Here is a 20502-nt window from a genome sequence, read left to right as displayed (position 1 = left end):
TTATATACTATTGTAGGCAATATCTGTGTGTATGAGAACTTAAACAGCGTGTGTGGTAAAACTGACCTTTAGTTCTCTTTGCAGCTTATTGACTTTTTTGAACATGTCCTGTGCTATGTTCTCCATGCTTTCTGTCCGCAGCGTAGCAAACTGACCAACCTTCCAGTTGTTCCACATGACATTCCATTCCCTTGTTATCTCCCAGACCTGCTGCAGGTGCTCTATGTCCTGTACAAAATATGCAGACGTGCACAAATACTTAGATGCATCTAGTTATATAAAGATTAATGTAAAAGCCACAGCAGCTAGGAACCCTTGTTACACCTTTTACCATTCTCATATGTCCTGTCAATTTTCAACAATTTAGTTTAAAAGAACCTTATAGGCATAGTGCTGTGTCAGACCTTTTCCAGTGTGAGGATGCCTTTGTTGGGAGACTGTTCTATCTTAAAGACGCCCAGCCCATGAAGGATGGTGGTCTCTTCCTGTTTCAGAGCCTCCAGTTCACTATGATGCTCAGCTATTTGAGTTAAGGCCATCTTAGTGCTTAGCACGCTGTCAAACGGACCTGGATGTGTTCATGCAAAAAATAGATTGAGAAACAAACACACTACAATCATACAATCACAAAAACATCACATCACACACAATCATATGTCAACAAACAAAAGCACAAAAACATATTGTAAAAGATCTACTGTATCTTAGTGGTCAGGAATAATACAGACATATTTTCAAATATTGAGAGACCTCACTTAAAAACTAATGAGAGGACAAAACAAGGGAAAAAGAGGGGAGGAAAGATACAAACACCAAGAGGGAAGAAGATAGGAAGTAGAATAAAAGGTGAGTCAGAGAGAAGGAAAAAGGAATGAAGGATGCTGATACGGCAGGACAGAAGTTATAAGATATGTCTAACTATTTGGTGTAAGGAAGCAGCTGGATAGGAAATATTCAGGGGAGGAAAAAAATCATATAAAAGCCATTGGTTATAGAGGAATAGATCAGTGAACAATGAGGAGGGACAGAAAACACAGAGAGAGTAACTGAAAGGGGGGACTACAAAATTTAAAAAAAGGAGGTGAAGAAAATGAAAGGGGGACTACAAAATTGAAGAAAGGAGGTGAAGAAAATGATTAACCATGGGTATTTAACCCTTAATGATCATTTAAAGGAGTGTATAAAGTGATCTTAAACAGAGAGAGCGAGACCTGTGCTCTGGAACTCCTGCACCATTGTCTGGACTTTCTTCTTTAACTCCTCAGAGGAGAGGATGAGGCCGTTCTTAAACTTCTCCTTGTGCTTTTGCAGCGTGACATCACTCTCAATCAAAACCTGCTGGAACCACACCCACTCTCCATTCAGCACCTCTCGCATATTCTGCACCTGTGGGTCATCCAAGAGACAGGACAGTTATAATGTGCAGAAGGAATTGTCTGAACATGAATGACCTAGAGAAATCAGAGTTTTGATTATGTCTGAATGAGGCAGAATGAATAGGATTGGCTTGAAAAAAATAACTGTAGTGAAATGATCTCTTTTAAAGGAGGAATATGCCACTTTTTGACATAGATGTCGCCCTTGAGCACCAGCATGGAACCAAAACAAACTGCGGTTTGGCAACACCTCCTCCACACTTAATCCTCCACTCTCCTCCAGCGACACACCTCCAGCTCCCCTCGCAATTTCACAAAGGAGTGATCAAATTGGAACGCACCATAATAAAACACTTAGCACTAAGCCTAAAGCGCAAGCAGCATACAAAATTGTCCTTGTCTCGAGCTGCATTGTTGTTCTAGCATGCTAATGGTAGCGATCTTTATTATGCTCATATCTGCACACTGCATGTAACTTTACCTGAAATGAGTGTGATCTACAATTCACTTAGCAGACGCTTTTATCCAAAGCAATGTACACAGCTAGAAACACAGTTAAGCAGTGAGTACAGTATGTTGTTCTTCTTTTCTCTAGTCCCTCAATTAAACAACTTTTATACACGAGGGGATGAGCCGGCCGGCCGTCCCATCCATGTAAACTCAGTGTAGATACGGGTCAGACAACATCACAGACAGTGGGAGTCATGAATCAGTAGAGGTGGGAAAAAAAATCAATTCATGTAAAAATGAGATTCTTCTCTTCTAAAATTTAAAATCGATTCATAACTTCCAAAAATCTATCTTTTTTTTTAATTTACGAGTAATTTTTTTCTGTATTATTATTATTTGGGGCTAATCAGTCACTCCCTGCTAAGTGCTAAAGCTAGCTCTTTAACTCAGTAGAATGACAAGAAGTTCAGCCAGTCTCACAGATGACAGGAGGAGATTTGATCTAAATCGAATCGAATCGAACCGTGAGACAACCAAAGATTCCCAGCCCTATGACTCAGAGGATATTTACAGAGGAAATACTGAGTTTCTGGTATATTTGTGTAAAATGTCGCACATTCTGCCATCTTTATTTATAACCTACTAAACCGTCTAAGAGTATGTTGAGGAGTACTTATCTAAAGACACCCAGCCTTCTGCCAGTTATTTCTATTTTTCTTATTTTGCTGTTTTAGGGCATCACTCTGGGCACTGGTTTGTCCTTCTTCTGACAGATTTTTGTTTCCATATTTCATTAATATGATGATGGAAAAATGCATTCTTACTTTTCTGGGGTATCTTTCAACATATATGATGAGGTTAAAGAAGGCAATTAGTCACTGCCTTAATCTTCAAAACCATTTTGAGAGTCTTTTCACTTTGTGTTCTGAGAATATTTATTTCGATATGCATTTAATTTTACTTTAAAACTTTACTTTGTTTAGCTTTGGAAACCAGAGAGCAATTGGATAATTAAATAATCATTACTTTGTGTACAATGTGTTCATTACAATCTATTCTTTATTTGCATTATTTCAGAGAGTGAACCACTCTGATTGTTAGGAAGTGTACACTCATCCAGTTCCTTAAATGCTGTTAGAGGTGTTTATGAAGAATATGATAATTTCTCAGAATTTTCTGAAAGTCTTTATGTTGAATCAGTTTGTTTCTAATGGATGTTAAATATTTTGAATTTTTATTTTAAAATGTTTTTTCCATAAAGTCAAATTGAATAGGCCAATATGATTTGGTTTCATAGGACCATCATTAGGTCATTTATTCAGAGTACCCTTAAGGTTATTATTTAAGTGCTTTTTCCTTTCTTCAGACTTGTGCAAATTTTACAGGGTGGAGAGAAAAAGAGAATTGTAAATCCTGTTTAGATTTCAATGATTTAAATTCAAGTTCACTTCGATCATGTATTTTAACTAAGGGTAGAAATCATGCCAATGGTGATAGGTTTCATCTCCTTAAAGGAAACTTTCTCACGGTCAGGAATGTATTGTGATCATTGTAATTATTTGACAAAAACTTTCTGCAGTATATTTGTTTGTTGATGAGCAAGGTACTTACAGGCGGTTCCACAGGGACCTCATATTTGTCCAGAATAGCAAACTGATCATGGATAAGAGGAATCTGAGCCTCTGTTTTTGGCAAATTGCTCTTAAGAGTCTCTAAGAGCTTCAGGCTCTCCCCAAGCTCAGCCAGTGTTTGGGGTGGTTGTGTGAGCCTAGAAACACACAAACAATAAAAAGTCACACAACGTTAAGCACAGCATGATCTAAAATGTTCAATTATTCAACATTTCTCTTTTTTTGTTTCCCGTTCGTACTAACATCAGTGGTAGTGATCGCTATGTTAGTAGTAGTGTGTGACTGGGTAGGTGTGACCTGCAGTGTAAAAGCGCTTTGAGTAGTCAGAAGACTAGAAAAGCCCTATATAAGCTCAAGTCCATTTACCATTTACTTAAAAGACAAGAAGATAAAATAAAAATAATAAAATAAACCGGAGTATAAAACAAGAAACGTCATGTTGTCTTTGATAGATATTGACACAGAGTTTGAGCCCTAGCTTTTTTTTTAGACCTATCCTTCTCTCCGTTTGCTTCAAATGAACAAGACACAAAATACCCCACAAAATGAAATATTTTCATTAACTCCCCACCTGTTGGCATTGTCTTGCAAAGAGTCATGAAGATCTTTAAGATGGGTGCTTGCCATGTGGCTGAGCAGCTGAGTGAACTTGGTTTGCCACTCACTGCAGTGCTGCATCAAGGAGGACTTGAGTGGTGAACAGTCCAGCGTGATAAACCGGATTGCCAATACTGTCTTTTCCTGTTCAACACTGTTGGCCTCTTCTGTGTATCTGAGGTTGAACAAGAGAATGGAAACATAAAAGAGATGTCAGCATGCTAAATAATCGGAAACATGTATTAAAGACTACCTACTGACAATAAAGCTCACTTGGGAAATGGATACAATCAAAATGTAGGTAATGGTGCATGGAGGTTTCAATCCAAGTCGCTGCTGGTTACAATAAAGGAATGATCAAATAAGCTGCCATGGTTAATGAAAATAGAAGGTAATTGACTCTAGTACAGTGGTCCTCAACTGGTATAGTCTCACCACCAACTCCTTAATTATAAATCACGACCCAAAATTCTGTTGTTTTTTAAATAAGATTAATGTAATGCGAAAAAATTGAAAAAGTTTGGACCTTAGACGGAACAAAACATGTGAAAGAACAATTAGACAGAACAAAAATGCAGTTTTTAAAAGCCCTTCATGGACTTTAAGGCATTACTTTTTTTCCAGCTACAAATTTGCGACCCACTGAAAACGGCTCCAAGAACCACTTTTGGGTCACCAACCAGTTGAGAACCACTGCTACGGTGGCAGAAGTTAGCTTGATTTGGTCCTATCCTATTCTTCAGACATTCTTCTTTGCTCTTTGGCAAAAAAATTATAAAAAGACTAAATCAGGTTTTGCGAAACATGATTTTTATCAAATGGAGTTTTATTTGCACAGTACCTTTGTATATCTGCATCAAAAGCAGAGACTCCTGGGTTTTGTCTCTGGTAGCGTCGTATAACAGAGTCCTTGTTGGTTTGCCAGATGTCCCTGTATTTGTCCCAGGTCTTCAGATAGGCTTGCAGGTGGCTCGCATTAGCCGTCATCCCCATGGAAACAGCTGCCTGAATCTTCTGAATCTCCTCGTCTTGTTCTGAACAAAGAGGACCAGTGTGGAAGCATGGAGTGAACCACTTGGTCACATATGACTACTGTATGTAGTAACCACAGCGTGTTATTATGTAATGTACAAGGGTCTAACTCATACATCAGAGATACAAAAAAAACAGGTCAAATGTACATGTGATACGTGAGGACACTTCCTTTGATACAATAAATGGGAAAGTGTTCCATGAGAACAAACTTATAAAAGATACAAAGTTAAAGATAGAATATCAAACTCAATCAATACTACAATAACAAAACATGATGTCTAGGCTAGCAGGGAATCATGGGAGTTCTCCCTGCTACTCCCCCAGACGGGCGAAACCGACTTGAGGAAGAGAATATGTTTACAGACGATGTAGCCAAGTATAATTTTAAATGACGTTTTCATCACAGCAGCACATACAGCAACAGTACGGCAGCTTTCAGTAGCTATTCCCGCTTCCTTACAAGCGGTCATTGACGTAACATCCAGTGTTTCCATGACAACGATAAACATTCTGTCTATTATGGCGGCTCATCATGGCTGCCGCCTCGACAAGACACGTCCCGTTACAACTTAAAAATGACTGATTTCTCTAGCTTTGGTAACTGTTGGAAATATTTTAGGTGATGTAAGTACTGAACAAATAAATATATAACATTTATTTACATAAATTTAGTCAATTTTTAATTAATTTAGATATTTGAATGTAAACATTGTCATAAAATAGTACATAGTGTACGTTTAAAAGATAGCAAACAGCAGATTAAATGTGAGAAAAAATAAATACATTTCTTACCCAAGTTGATATATATGGGATTCCCCTGTGACTTCTTGCCAGAGAGAAGTTCAGGCAGACGTTTGAATCCTGAGGTTGTGTGTATGAGCTGAGGCAAAATGTTCACTAGTTGAGAAAGTTTTCCTAGTGTCGGGGAGAACTCAATCTATTAAGAGAGACACAAGAACACCACACACAGTTGACTGTTTGATCTTGATTCAACAAGCAGCAAAATAAAAGGATGGAGAGGTGATACAGAAAGTGTGTACACTGTAGGTAACATTAGTTTATGGTAAGAGAAATAAAAGTAATAGGTTAAATTTTACTCCTCGTGTGGGGAATGAATAAAGTTTCCATTTGCCTTATATGCAGGTCTGTTAACAGTGACTTTGTGAAAACATTTATATTTTGCTTTTAATATGCTTCATTAATACCAGGGGAAATTAGTTTTTCAGACACGTGCTACAAACATAAAAGCCTGCATTAATGGAGTGACGTGAGAGGACTGCACATGGACTGGCGAGCAGTAGACCCTGTGCAGTTCTGGGTTTGTTACCTTGCTTAAAGGCTCAACCCTGCAGAACTAAAGACATGAACTGGCACCTTTCCAGCTACCGGTCCCAATTTCCACACTTTGTCCATACTAGACACTTTGTCCCAGGTCCTTACAGACCAACTACTGCCCCCATAATGACTCAAAATCCTGTGACAGAATAGGTGAAAGAGTAATTGCTGTTACCATTGGTGGAGATTCAGAGGCTGTCTGGTGCAGAACCACTAGGACTTTGAACAACGGATTGGGCGATGTCTTTCTGTCTCCACTGATGGCCCTGGATAGATTCTTCATGGACTGCTTGATGTTGCTCCTTATGGCTTCCTCAACCATGTTGTCTACCTTTTCTGTGTAGTGAACCCAGTGCTCATGGACCTTTCACAAAAAAGCACCAAAGTTTACAAATTTTAATTTTGTTGCATTTCAAGCAGTAGATCGGGAAGTTTGATTTTGAAGATTTCAATTCAATGTTCTATCGTTTTACAGTTTATGTCAAAAACCAGTTTAACAACTTGTTTTGGTCAACATCTTGCTTTTTGTTCATCAATTTTCTTGATTGATTTTATTTTATCTTCAGGAAAAGAACTGAATTGCTGACCACTTTACAGTTGCAGGTGAGAAGGTAGTTACTCATTTTGAAGAGTGAAATATTAGCAGTTATCCAGAGGGGCTGCTTGTCAACAGGCAAGGCAGGCAACGACTTGGGGCCTCATGTCAGTATGAGGCATGGGACCTTCTTTATACAGCCATATTTTATATTTTCTAGAAGCAGTAAACGGTCTGGTATGCTGCTTTATAAGTAACAAAAATAAATTGTTCCTCATTGCCTGATAAGAATTGACCAACGTAAGCTAGCTACCTTGGATATGCATGCGCTCAAATCAAGGTAAAAATCGATGTTGAAAATCAAGCATTTTTCAAGGAGTGCTTTACAACTCAATTATTCCCCTTACCCTGAAAAAAACAACATGCCAAACTTTAAGTTTATGCCTCAACCTTGCACACTTACAGTTTATCACACAAAGTGCTTCTAAAATAACAACTTTATTACTATGTCAGGTTAAAGTTTATATCACATTTAAAAAGACTTCTGATGGAATGCTTCCAATACTGAATGTATGCCAGGTAGACACAGTACAGACCTCAGGTCCATCATTAGAGAAGGTGCTGTGAATGCGGTTCATGGTCTCAACAATATCCTGGTGTGCTGAGCGTAGTATTTGGAGTTGGCTTTTCTGGTGAGCTTTCTGGTCATCTTCAAACTCCTGGTTCCTGAAAATTGCAACAAAAAAACATCCAGGATGCAAACAACAAACAAAACCAGAGCTGTTCACTTGTTAACTAGTAGATACAGTATGGACGCTTACAATGGCCATTGCTTAAGAACATGTCATACAGTGGAAAAGATTACTGATCCTCCGTTAGCTATTAGCAATACGGTAACACTTGTCTGGTAAAATGCTGTATGTTGCACTCTATTAAAATTAATTACTTAACATGATGCCATTAACAATCAGCTTAAAATGTATGTAGTAATAAGAGAGTGCTTTATGTTGCAGTGTTTCCTATATGAAGATGTATAATGTATAATTACAGCCAGGCAAGTATATTTCCATTATCCATAGCCTATTTAAAGGAAGAATATGCAACTTTTTGATCCAGCAGATGTCGCCCTTGAGCACCATCATGAAACCAAAACAACTTGCGGTGCATTGTTGTGTTAGCATGCTAATGCTAGCGATCTTTATTATGCTCGCATCTTCACACTGCATGTAAATTTACCTGAAATGAGCGTGATCTAGAAACACAGTTAAGCAGTGAGTACAGTATGTTATTCTTCTTTTCTCTAGTCCCTTCCTGTTACACCCATTGTAGAAATTGTGAAAAAAAAATCGTATATTCTTCCTTTAATCACTATGTCAAACTTAAGTGTGAGAAAAAGAAAGAGAGAGAGAGAGAGAAATCCCCAGATATGTCCCTCCTGTTAACACACACTGTGGTGTTTAGCTTATTATGTTGTTGTTTTACTATTTTTCTTGAAATGTAACCTACCCCCCACCACCCACACCCACACACACACACACACACACACACACACACACACACTCACACACTAACTCCACTGCGCATGTAAAAGTTCTCATTCTGTCGGAAACACTGTGTTGTTTATTTCATTTGTGTATTTACTGTATCATAGTCCTTAAGAGATATCTGTTACCTGTACACAGTCTTTCCATTGAGTTTAATCAGTACTGCTTCACTCATCTGGTGACAGAGGTTGGAAATTGATAGATTGGATACTTTGTATTCATTAACTATGACCCGGACCTGAGGAGAAATGAGATGAAGGTTTCTTACTGGACCAGGAATAGATTCAAGATCGGTTGAAGGCCCTTCAGTAACCTTGGACCAATTCTCTGATAAATAAACACTAATATAAATGCATGCAATGTTCTAAACTAAAGTTATTTTAACAATCACATATTTTCATCCAGATAGAGGATATAAACCCCACATACTCTCCCTTTACTTTTGGTTTCTCCACTGCCCACACAGAAAAAGTCAATTCAGTACACGCACAGTTGTACACATGCCTTCACCAGTATGTGGTGAACTGTAAAAACCTTTTCAATGTGTACAAGACACTCTCGGATGAAGATGTTTGAAGCTCCCTTTGACAACCACAGGAGCCTTGACAACCCCGGCTGAATCTTCTTATCTAAGAAGCGAATCCTCTCCCGAAACAGACCATGCTCGTCAGGAGACAGCATTCCAATGATCCTGATACACACAGACACACACATAGAAACATAGGTACATGAGGACAGGTCAAAATAGTAAATATGAGTGTGTTTGGATTACTGTATAAGTAAAACTGGAGCAATCAAAATGTTCAGCTTCTAGACTTCTGACTTAGTCAAAAAGAGTGTTTTTGTGTGTTTTAATTTGGAATTCAGTTTCTTACATTTAAAGAGAAGCTTTAATTATAGTGCTTTATAAACATTTTTGACAGTATAGGCCTAATAACAATCAATATTTTTTGTAGAGACTCAATATCTCTAAGAAAGGTCCTGGTTCCCACAAAAATAATATATATTTTTTTATAGAGTAAAATGCATTTTCCCAGTATAACTTCTGGTCTCAACACCTCCAACACATCAATACATCTTAAAACAATCAAAACATCTAATTCTGCTTATTACAAGCCTTACTTCTCATCCAAATCTGTTTCATACTTTAAACTGCTCTCTTGGTGAGGAGGCTGACACAGAATGAAGCTTTGAGGTGTCACAGGTAAATAGATGGTGAACCGCAATGCTGACGCTCTCACACTACTTGGTATAAGAAAACAGCTTATAAAGATCAAGTTGTCTTGTCTTTTATGTTTTGGAAAAAGCAAATAATTGGCATCCTCTCTCTCTTCCTCTGTCACTTAAAATTGCCCCAACAGTTGCGTGACAAAAATGATCATTAATACTCTTCAATAGTAAACATACCGTATGTCCCCATTGCAAACGCCTAAATGTGTGCGCACAAGGTTAATTGAATGTCAGTGTTTGTGAGTGTGTGTTTAACCTGTTGTAGTCTCTGATCAACAGCAGTGTTCCCTCTCTCAGGCCTCTGAAGTCCTCCCTGTCCTGACAAATGTCAGATACACTCTGTGGGATCTCAAACTTAAGTCGATCCCAGTACTGGATCTCAGAAAACATGTTCAATAGATTACTGCAAAAGAAAAGAGAAATAAGTAATAAGTAATGAGCACATGTCATTTTCATGCTACTGTATACATTATATTTATACTTTGTGTTGAATTGCTTAGGTTGCACATGATTGTATGTTGTATTGAAAATGTCTTATATTTTTGTATCTATACTGTGTAAGCATAGATTCAGAGAGATACACAAAGTCTGGGTATCATAAACAAATGACAGTTAACCATTGAAGACATTAGTGAAATGTTTATTGTGATGCAAATGCTCAGTGTCTCTTGTGAGAATGTGAGAAAGTGTTGTTTGTGTAACCCACTTGTCAAAATTGATGTCCAACTTGGCGGTCTTGTCCTTGCAGCGCACCATGAGTGGCTGCTCAAGCCTCTTGATGTACTGACCGTCCAGCTTCTGGCTCCACATACTGAAATTCTTCCTCACCAACTCATCCAAAACCTGCACCATTTGGCCATTGGAGAAAATGACCTGCTTGCGGCTATATGATTCATGCATAAAATGGGCCGTTTGGAGCAACTGAAGGGGAAAGACAGGGGACAAAATGAAATGAGTCAAGGAAGAGCTTCAGAGCAGGGGTTCATTGAAGATAATGCATAACAGCCCTATTTACACTGTGCCTTTTTACTTTTACAGTGAATTGTAATATTAGTGTCATAAGCCCTATTCGCACGGGACTAGTATTACCTGGGGACCTCTAGTAATTTGTAATAAATGCGGAGGTCGTCTGTGATCTTCATCCCGTGCGAATCTGCCATGTCCGTAATCTGTAAAGTAAAAATTCTACCTCAAATGACTTACCATATTTCACTAAACACAGGTTATGTGATAATATTAGTCCCGTGCGAATCGGCATGTCAGTGATTTGGGGTAGTGTTTTGTGTTTTTTTAAGGTTTTTTGTGTTCTCCGCACCTTTTTTCTGCCTTTTCCCGGTCCAGAATTATGGAGGCTGCATTGGCAATTATAAATGAAAGTTTTGACAGCATTTTGGGTGCACATTCAGGAGGCTCATCTACACAGCATGGAGACTCATTCACAGAAAGAGCAAACTCAAATCCATCAGTAGAGAGAAATCTCCAAAGATGATTAGATGGATTACATGCATGGAACATTTTTCTATCTTTTACGCATAGTTTACACAGAGCCTGGTGTTATACTAGTAGTGTATGTCTGTGAATGGCTCAGTGCGAGTGAGGAGAGAGAGAGAACAAGGGGAGTGTGTGTTCGGCAGGTGTGTGTGAGAGGCACGTTACTGATGTCGGGGACCGGAGCAGAATCAGAGCAGAGAAACTAGTCAGCATCTGAAGTGTATACCGTTTGAGCTCTGTGTACGTAATAAACGGCCCGACACCTCAAGTAACAAGCCGGTGACGGCTACAACTTCGGCCCTGAAGCAGACCAATCAGTCTCCGCTGTGGTCGGAGTGCCGAAGCAGGAAAGGTTAACACTTGACATCATATCCGGTGTATAATGTCAGTAAATTCGAGTTAAAACACAGACTTCGCTTATCCCGTGCGAATGCGCTGCACGAAACACAGACGTGGTGGGGTCATTTCTAAATCACATGAGGTCCCCAGGTAATACTAGTCCCGTGTGAATAGGGCTTTAGTGACATAGACTTACAGTATGGTATTGCTGAAGAGGCACAACACTCACACATTCACACAAGATTGTTCCATCCACAGATGTTTACAGTGACACCATTTTTAAAACATCGCACAAAAAGTAAGGAAATTTGTGTTTTGTAGATTATTTCTTTGTTGCAACAATGCTTCTTGGAAATACATCTTATACCGTTGGAAAGCATGTTTATTCGGCTTTAAATGGTGCCACATTTGTGAGGAACATGCATTTGTGGGATGAGCAGCAGAGCTGAGTATGTGGGTTGCGCACTAGGGCTGGGTATCGAATTGCTTCGATACGACAGAGTATCGAAAAATGGCTTGTCATTCGATACCAAATTTCGATACCTACGGAGTTTGGTGGTCCACATCATTAACCATGGTAATGGTAATTGGCTGCTTAACCAGACGGGGCACATGTGTGTGTTGTTGTGTTTTGAGAGGCTTGATTACAGTGTGCATCGTGAAGTTTAGAAAAATGTCAACAAGATCAAAACAGACAGTGTTGAAACAGATAACTTTAGTTAAACCACATTGTGGTAAAATGGTTTATATTCTCATATTATGAAACTGCTTTGAATGTTTTAAAATGACATGGAGCTGAAAAATAAAACTAAAGAATTGTATCATAATGTGTAATGTAATTTTTTTTTGTTAAAATGTATTTTTATCAAATTGGTATTGAAGAAAGTATCGTTTAGGAATTGGTATCGAGGTCAAGGTATCGATATCAGTATCACATCGAACATTTTTGAAGGATACCCAGCCCTTTTGCGCCCATCAAAACCTGTATAGCCAATGTTGCCAAGAAGCATTGTTACAACAAAGAAATAATCTACCAAACACAAATTTGCTTACCTTTTTGCAATGTTTATTTCACCTCTGTTACAACCTTTGATTCCTGATCAGCAATGAAACAACTTAACCATTATGATTTTATGACATTTACATTAATGATGGATATCAGTCCCATCTTGAACAGGCAATGTAAAAGGGTCTAATATTTGTGTACATTTAAATAGTTGGACACTTTATATGGAAAGAGTTTGTTACAGGTTTTTGATTTCACACTGCTTGTGCACAAAGAGGTTAATTAAATAGATCAATGAACTGACCTCCATGGGTTTGTCTAGGCGATGTCTGAGGGCCCTCACCCAGTGGGCCTGTCCTGATATCGGAGGTATGTGGTCAGGGCAAACTCTTGTCTTTTGGTTCAACTCCTTGTTGACCATTTTAAGCTCCTTGTTGAAGACATTGTACACTTCTTCGACCTTCTCTTCTGTGGTGCGCCTTATAGCCTGATTTGAAAGAAAATTAAAAGTACAGAGATAAATTTAAATATAAAAGATATGATGCCATTTACTTTGAATTGAATTCAACACTAAGCACTCTGGACTCTGAAAGACCTCTCAATACGGGAAAAAGGATAAACTATATGCCAAGCATAAAATGGTGAAGAAAATTATTTTTGCACTGGAAAAGCCAAAACTAACTGCAGAGACCACAGGTATCCAATAAAAAAAATAACCAATCCAGCTATATTTACAGTACAATAAATCAGAGGTTTAGGAGTTTAGCAGAGCATGAAGCAAACAGGCCAGCAGAAATTTGAATATGGGACAATGGGTAGCTTAAATGTTGCACCTGCAACCCCTGTACAGAGAATTTGTTGCTGTAGAGGAGCTGATTACATCAAAACTCTTGCACTTTATTGCATGTCATTCCTTCCCATGTTTTAGCATATTTACTGTCTCATTAGGGTAAATAAAGGGGTAATAAAGTTTGAACATTCCCTTATACTACTCTGCATTCTAAAAAGATTAGGTCTTAGACTTAGATCAATTTAAGAGCAGAGGCAATAAAGCACCCTGGGCTGAGTCACCTCTCGAGTAGACATAGGTCTAAAAATGTCCAGAAGCCGAACTCCTTCCTCCACTGTGTTTACTGTTTTAAAAATGGAACTGATCAGGTTCTGCATCATCATTTCCAGATCCTTTACTACTGCACGAAATCTGTGATTCCAAACAAAAACATATACATAAAAACACATACACACAAACACACATTTAACATCAAATACAACAACACTTGCATTATGAGCAACTGATACATTCACGCGCTGAAGCAGTGGAGCAGAAGCACAAAATCAAATGCACACTCTTGAAGGGCTTTATTTTTGTGCAGGTGAAACATATAGATGCAGAGATTAATATGTACAGTGCACCCAAAAAAAAATTCACTAACAAAATTCAAATAAAATAAATTCCAGACACAACGTGTCCTGTCCAATGATTAAATATATTACTAGAGTTTTGTTTGATAGTGTAACCAAAAAAACATGTTAAAGGACACCAACATGCCGCACAATGGCATTAGGTAATTTATCATAACAGCTTAGTGATTGTATGTCTCTGCTGACCATCCAAGATACAGTTTAAAAGTGTAACTGTGGCTATGGTGGGGGATATAATTCAAATTGGAAAATATTCAAGGGAATATATTGGCTTAATAACAAAGACATGTTAATGTCAATAAGCTCTTCTGACAACAGCAGAACAAATATTTGGGGCAAGGGGCAGAGAGAGGGGAACTCTCCACCTTATCCATTGCTAATGGGGCGGCTGTGGCTCAGTGGTAGAGTCATTCATCTCTCAACCTGAAGGTCAGGTGTTATATCCCCAGCATTGTCATAACTAATTAAATTGTGCTTTTTAAGTTTGGGCCAATAACATCCTTTGAGCAGTAAGAGTGAACTCGGCCATAGACCTTTAACCTCTAAAAAACCACTAAAGAAACGCTGTGATCACCTCTACTGTTGCTGCAAAGCCACACTCGAGTGAGTTATTTACAGTTAAAAGCTGGGAGGGAAGGGGATCCTGCTCTTTTCCACTTTATTGTGATGCTCAGTTGTGAAGATGTTTTATTGTCGGTAAAGGAGGCTGTCCAGATAAAATAACTCTTACCTTCTGGCTGACTTACAGCTACAGACTATTGCACATCTAAGAAGACTGTGCCTGTTTGTGCTGTTATTGAGCTCCTGACACCTGAACCGATTTATTTGGTCATTATAAGAACCATAAAGTCAATAAAATATTTGGACTGTATTCATAGACAACTTTCATTATTTATCGCCACCAAAGGCGCTAATAATTTCCCTTTAATTCGAGTTGTGCCAAGTAATGGTTTTTATGAAAATTAAGTTTTTTGTAGTTAAGTCATTTTCATAGAAAAGGGCCAATTTACCCATAATGTATTCAAAATAGCTGTAGCTATAATAGCTATCAACGTGCAAACAGCACCAGAGCACAAAGAAGCTATTAGCTCTCCATCTCAAGTAGGGAATCTTTTTACCCTATAAAGGTGCTTAGGGAATTGGACTGCCCCTTTTGGCCTAATTTGTGTTTTACAGTCACAAAAACAAAGAAATACTTTTGAATTGCTCTCTATACTTTCATTTATATTTGTATTTTTTGTAATAGGACAGGTTAAAGAGCCACACATACTTGTTGAATTCTCTGAACCAAATGGTGTTCTCGACATCAAAAATGCTCTCAACGACAGAGCGCAGGTTCTGCAGGCCACGGTGGAAGTTACTTTCTAGCTCCAGGAGGGACCGGGTGAACTCTGGTCCTTGTCCTCCACTAAAGCATGGCAGGGGCCTCTGCTGACCATCCTCCCAACGGGCAAACTGATGCTGGCAGTCACATACCTAAAAAAATGCAATGGCACAGAAAAAAAGAGTATAGAAAATGATTTTTTGAGTTACTGTATGTAATTCTCAAAATACCTGAGGTCTTATCTCCTTGATCTAAATAGGATGATATTCACAAAGAGGCAACTTAATTACAATGGAGCTAAAGGAAAAAAAGATACAAACTATGTACAAAAACAAAGTTGATACAAAAAGGGAAAAGACAGCCACCTTCTGTTACACCTTACACTGGGACAGTGTTTATATCACAAGGAGGATGAAACATAGTAATACCACTAAAACATTTCATTTGACACAACAACTTAGAAAAGATGTTCAATGGAGAGACACTCATTGTGGACTGCACTGTGAAACTAAACCTGGCATATGCAATGAGGGAAATGCAGACGATGCAATGTTTATCCATTGAAAGCCCAATGGAGCACAATGTGGCCTCAATTTTGTTCCTAAAATTCTGCAGGATAATCCTGAAGATAATCTTTTCGGTGTTGTTTTTTGCATGAGGATTTAAAGACCACATCTAGAGGTACTTCATTGAAAGGAAAATATGCATTGGCCTGCATTTGTTTACAGGAGTGTTCCCTAATTCTAACTATTTCAACAGAATGAATATAGAGTTAGTATGCAGAGTTGTGATTGTATGTTAAAGGTCACATATTATGCAAGATACACTTTACCATGCTTTTCTAACACTAATATGTGCCCCTAGCCTGTCTTCAAACCCCCCACTTATTAGAAAAGTCCATCCTCTCCGAGACTTATTTAAACTCGTTGATAAGGAGCATAATATGTGACCTTTAATGTCTCTGTGTTATTGAGTGAAGGTTACCTCAAGCAGGTCTTTGAACCTCTGAACAAAAGCATCAACCACCACAAAGATGCTGGTTTGGTCCAGCATCCAACCTTTAGGGGAACACCTGATGTAAAAACAAAAGACAGCATAACCAGAAGGAGGACAGAGAGACTGTGAACAAACTGTAAAGTTTTTACAGTATAAGATGAGCTTGAACACAAACTAAATCACTGCTCTTTAAGGGTATATTCAGAGGTGGGCACAGTTAAACTTACTTTGTAGTAGCAGTTAATCAGTTATTTCTATTAAGGAGGTAACTCCTTAATTGAACTAAAATGAAATCTTTAATTGTAGACAACTCAGAACAACAACTTTGCCTTAGCTAATGTGCAATTTAATTTTACACCAAACCCAAATAAAGCAAATAGATTTGAGATTTGAAACCAAACGTAGACATAGATGACAGTGTGTTAAGTCCATAGGCAGGTGAGATTTCTCCTACTTGGTATGAACATTTGCTGCATTCTGGTAAACTTCCTTCCAGGACAGGCAGCACTGAATACAGTCATTAAGGTTTTTTTTGCTGGATAATACAAAGCCTTCAAAGATCCTGTCCAGAGAGATGCTTTTAAAGCACAGGCTGATGACCTCATTACTCATCTGCAACACAGCAGAAAACAAAAAAACAAAAATATGTCAAATACAAGACACTCCGACTCATTACGTATATGGTATATATTGGTTGTATACTGTACATGTATGCATTATTATTTGAAGAATCAGGCTGCAGCTTCAAACACAATAACAACTCATAAACGAAAGGACTGTCCAATGAAAATATAAAGAAACATGCTGCTTATGAAAAGGGGGTTGTTGAAAGCCCAATCAGAAAAACGTACAGCAGAAGCACATTGCTGTATGGGAATGGGCATGCTGGCATAATAATAATAAGAGAAAATAAGAGCGTCACTGAAATACAGTATGTGGTAGAAGAATTATTTAACACTTTTAACTTGTTTTATTATGGACTGAAGGCAAATCCTTGTTCATTTGTTTTAACCTGTTGAGCCCTACAGTATGTGTAGTTTGTTTAAATGGCCCGTGTTGGATGCAAAACACATAAAAATGGACAAACGACGGTCATTAATAGAAAGAGGGTGTTAAAAACAAACGTTATAAACACTTTGATGTAGAAAAATGCAGGTACCTTGCGGAAGAGGCCAGTGATCCTCTCATTAGTGTTGTAGTGGTTGGAGTTAACCCAAATGATGCGAATGAGACTGACAATGTGACACAGCTTAGGAGTAACTTGGTTAGGATTGAGCTTGGCAAACTCTTCAAAGGGCTCCTTCAGTATGGACAGGTAGGTCAGGTTTGATTTAGCCTGTAAAGAGCAATCCTGGAGAAAACACACGCACAAAATTGATGGATAAAAAAAAGGAATGACTATCATTATGCTTACTTTTATCACAGTTCTTATTAAATGCTTTAGTTATGTTAACACAAGTTTTCATATCAATGTTTTCCAACTTTCTGCATCGGGAGCCATTGGGCAACACTGCAGTCCTTGAGTATTTTACATACACTTCCTTTCCTCCATCACGGTAGATGCATATTTAGTCACACAGGACGACAGAGTTTTGCAAAAAATGCTCTGTAAAGTTATTTAATCTTGTCTAACATTATATTGTATTATATTTCATGGCAATCATATTACACTTCAGTTATACCATACTGGAGTTATAAATCAGTTTTAGACTGTAGACTTGGAAGACTGTAAATACCTGGATCTGCTTGGCCAGTTTGAAAAAGCGATGTTCATAGATAGACTTTGAGAGTTGCAGGATCTTCTGGATGTGTTTGACCCTTGGCTTTTGTAGCTGCAGGCTGATGTCCAAAAGCTTGGCAGAGCGGGTCTTCCAGAATGCTATCTCCTGCAGTGGGCCACATGTGTCCCCCATCTCCATTACTTCTTGATCATTCAGTAGCTCCTTGATCTGATCTGTCCAGTGGATCACAACACCTACAAAACGTGGTTAACAACTTAGTCAAAAGAATAGAGGAAAAGGCAAAAAAGAAGAACACTTAAAACTGAAGAATAAATGAAGCAAAGGTCTGTTGATGTGACCTTTTTTTAGATTGAGAAAAAAGGTCACATCAACAGACAGTGCTGTAATAAAGCTCTGCCATCATTACATCTTGTACTTTCATATTGATCATGCAATGCATACAAACAGATAAGGAGAAATATTTTCAGGCTTACTCTCCATTCTTTGTACCAGCTTCTTGTCCTTTCTTGCCTCCTCAGGGCTGCACTGTAGGGCTTCTATTGGGATATACAGCACTGTGTTGCCCATCTTCTTATACACATCATCTGCACAAAAATAAAATAATATAAAATATTAATACTAAAATATATGCAGTTCTGTAATATTTAGAAATAATGGCCATCCTCTGTAGACTGCCCTGAGTGAATCAGCATCATGGAGTTCTATTCTATAATCTGTCTTCTGTACGGGAACGTTTTCTTAACTACTTGTAAACTGAAATCACGTTCTTAAGATTTTTTCAGCAGCAAAGACATTTGTGAAACCTAATTTGTCCTTCAGACTGACTGCTTTCAGAAAGTGTAACTACAATTTGCTTCAAATAAGGTCAATGGAAATGTATTGTTCAATTCAACCAGGATGTTCATTTATTTCTGCTGCCTTGAAAAACTGTACAAGCGTATAGTCAAACCATATACCAAAAGTGCCTCTCTTTGTATGATATAGAGGGAACCATATGTATGAGATGAAGCATTGTGATATTCGGGACAAAGTAAGGGTTCTTACATTTAAAAAAAAATAAAAAACATGATCGTATTTTATGACATATATCCAAGAGGAGACCACTCCAAGATAACACCCTCACAAAAGTTGTACAGTTTGTAGAACTTCTATATATTGTTAAAAGAAACCTGTGTAGCTCTCCCTTTTCTCTGAGGTACCCACCCGAGAGGCAGGCCAGGAAGCAGTGCATGTTGTTGGCATAGTTGTCTTTGATGCTCTTCTGGCTGTAGGTTGAGAGGGCGACTGGCGGTGCATGCAAACAGACCATTTCATGGAGCAGCCTTTGGATGGGGTTTTCTCGAAGCATGCCAAACTGTACAGCTGAATCAAATGTCTCTGCTGTGATTATGACTCCTGGTTTGCGGATAAAATAGCACAGCTGCTCCACCACCTGTCCATGTAAAATACATTTTAAAGCCTCTGTACAACCATACAGTACAGGTGTTTTAAATGACTATGTCTTAAAAGACCAGGATGGGTCGTAAATAGATGTAGCCATGGTGAAAATGTAAGACGCAATAAATTCTAAGCACAAACAAGTATGATAACTGCCCGAACAGGGTATTGGAGCTGTCAGTCAAACAAACCTGTCCTAATGCACATATTACTGAGAAGTGGTCTAATCAAGGTCTAATCACTTACATGTGTTAATGTACAGGGCTTTAATGGTTTGTTGGTTAGGCAAATAAAATAAAACTAAAGAATTAAACAAAATAAAACAACACATGAAGGATGAAAAGGAGAGCACTCCAGCTTTTAAGAGAAGTATCAAGCTTTCTCTGATGGGATCGGGCAAGCACATGCTCAGTTTTTCTTAGAATTTAGGATTGAATGTGTAAAGTCAAGCTTTACCTGTACAGGTATGGAGTATTCCACCCGCAGCTTGGAGTCAGTGTCAAGGTACACCACCATGGTTGTGATTGTGTCGTCAACAATGAATTGATCCAAAGCCCTCTCATTCTCCTCTGTCCACAACTCCTCCGTTACACCAGGAAGAGCCACACATCGGATAAACAACTTCCGTTGGATGAAGAGATGACAGAAGAGGTCGTAAAAGGAGACATTGTTTTACATTTAGTGGGATAATTGAAATAAAGAGTAAAAGTTACAGATCATTATGAATTACTCTGCTTTACCAGACGAATGGTCCTGGAGTATTCGTCTTCCATTTCTTCGTAGGTTTACTTCAATAGTATTTACCTGAAAGTTACAGCTTGTAAACAACAACAACATTCAACCCATTCAACACATAAAACATTTTGACGTTTTGAGACACCACTTCATGTATAAATCCAAAAATTCATACATTCAATATTTTTTAAGATGAATATTTTTGGACTATGTCGTTGATTACATCTCGTTGTTTTTTTTTTTTTTACATGAATTTACCTTTTGAATCTAAACTGGG

General features: G+C 38.2%; 1 protein-coding gene across 1 annotated transcript in view; it reads right to left on the bottom strand.

Moving 5' to 3' along the window:
• LOC132975924 (dynein axonemal heavy chain 2-like) overlaps window positions 1-20263 on the bottom strand; it is a 71065-nt gene extending 50802 nt beyond the window's left edge. The window contains exons 1-24 of the mRNA XM_061040820.1: window positions 20231-20263; window positions 19953-20111; window positions 19257-19512; window positions 18527-18637; window positions 18048-18286; window positions 17471-17662; window positions 16766-16923; window positions 16300-16387; window positions 15262-15467; window positions 13641-13770; window positions 12874-13056; window positions 10440-10654; window positions 9990-10136; window positions 9038-9194; window positions 8632-8741; window positions 7556-7685; window positions 6600-6788; window positions 5882-6026; window positions 4896-5088; window positions 4029-4229; window positions 3438-3594; window positions 1212-1386; window positions 405-568; window positions 67-228 (exon numbers count right to left, since the gene is read on the bottom strand). Of these exons, the coding sequence (XP_060896803.1) occupies window positions 67-228; window positions 405-568; window positions 1212-1386; window positions 3438-3594; window positions 4029-4229; window positions 4896-5088; window positions 5882-6026; window positions 6600-6788; window positions 7556-7685; window positions 8632-8741; window positions 9038-9194; window positions 9990-10136; window positions 10440-10654; window positions 12874-13056; window positions 13641-13770; window positions 15262-15467; window positions 16300-16387; window positions 16766-16923; window positions 17471-17662; window positions 18048-18286; window positions 18527-18637; window positions 19257-19512; window positions 19953-20111; window positions 20231-20263 (3900 nt within the window). The remainder of the gene's footprint in view (window positions 1-66; window positions 229-404; window positions 569-1211; window positions 1387-3437; window positions 3595-4028; window positions 4230-4895; window positions 5089-5881; window positions 6027-6599; window positions 6789-7555; window positions 7686-8631; window positions 8742-9037; window positions 9195-9989; window positions 10137-10439; window positions 10655-12873; window positions 13057-13640; window positions 13771-15261; window positions 15468-16299; window positions 16388-16765; window positions 16924-17470; window positions 17663-18047; window positions 18287-18526; window positions 18638-19256; window positions 19513-19952; window positions 20112-20230) is intronic.
• Window positions 20264-20502: the final 239 nt, after the last annotated feature.

Source organism: Labrus mixtus, chromosome 6 (assembly GCF_963584025.1).
Source record: "Labrus mixtus chromosome 6, fLabMix1.1, whole genome shotgun sequence".
NCBI lineage: Eukaryota > Metazoa > Chordata > Actinopteri > Labriformes > Labridae > Labrus > Labrus mixtus.
The sequence above is the reverse complement of the archived record's forward strand: the minus strand, read 5'-3'. Positions and strand labels throughout refer to the sequence as shown.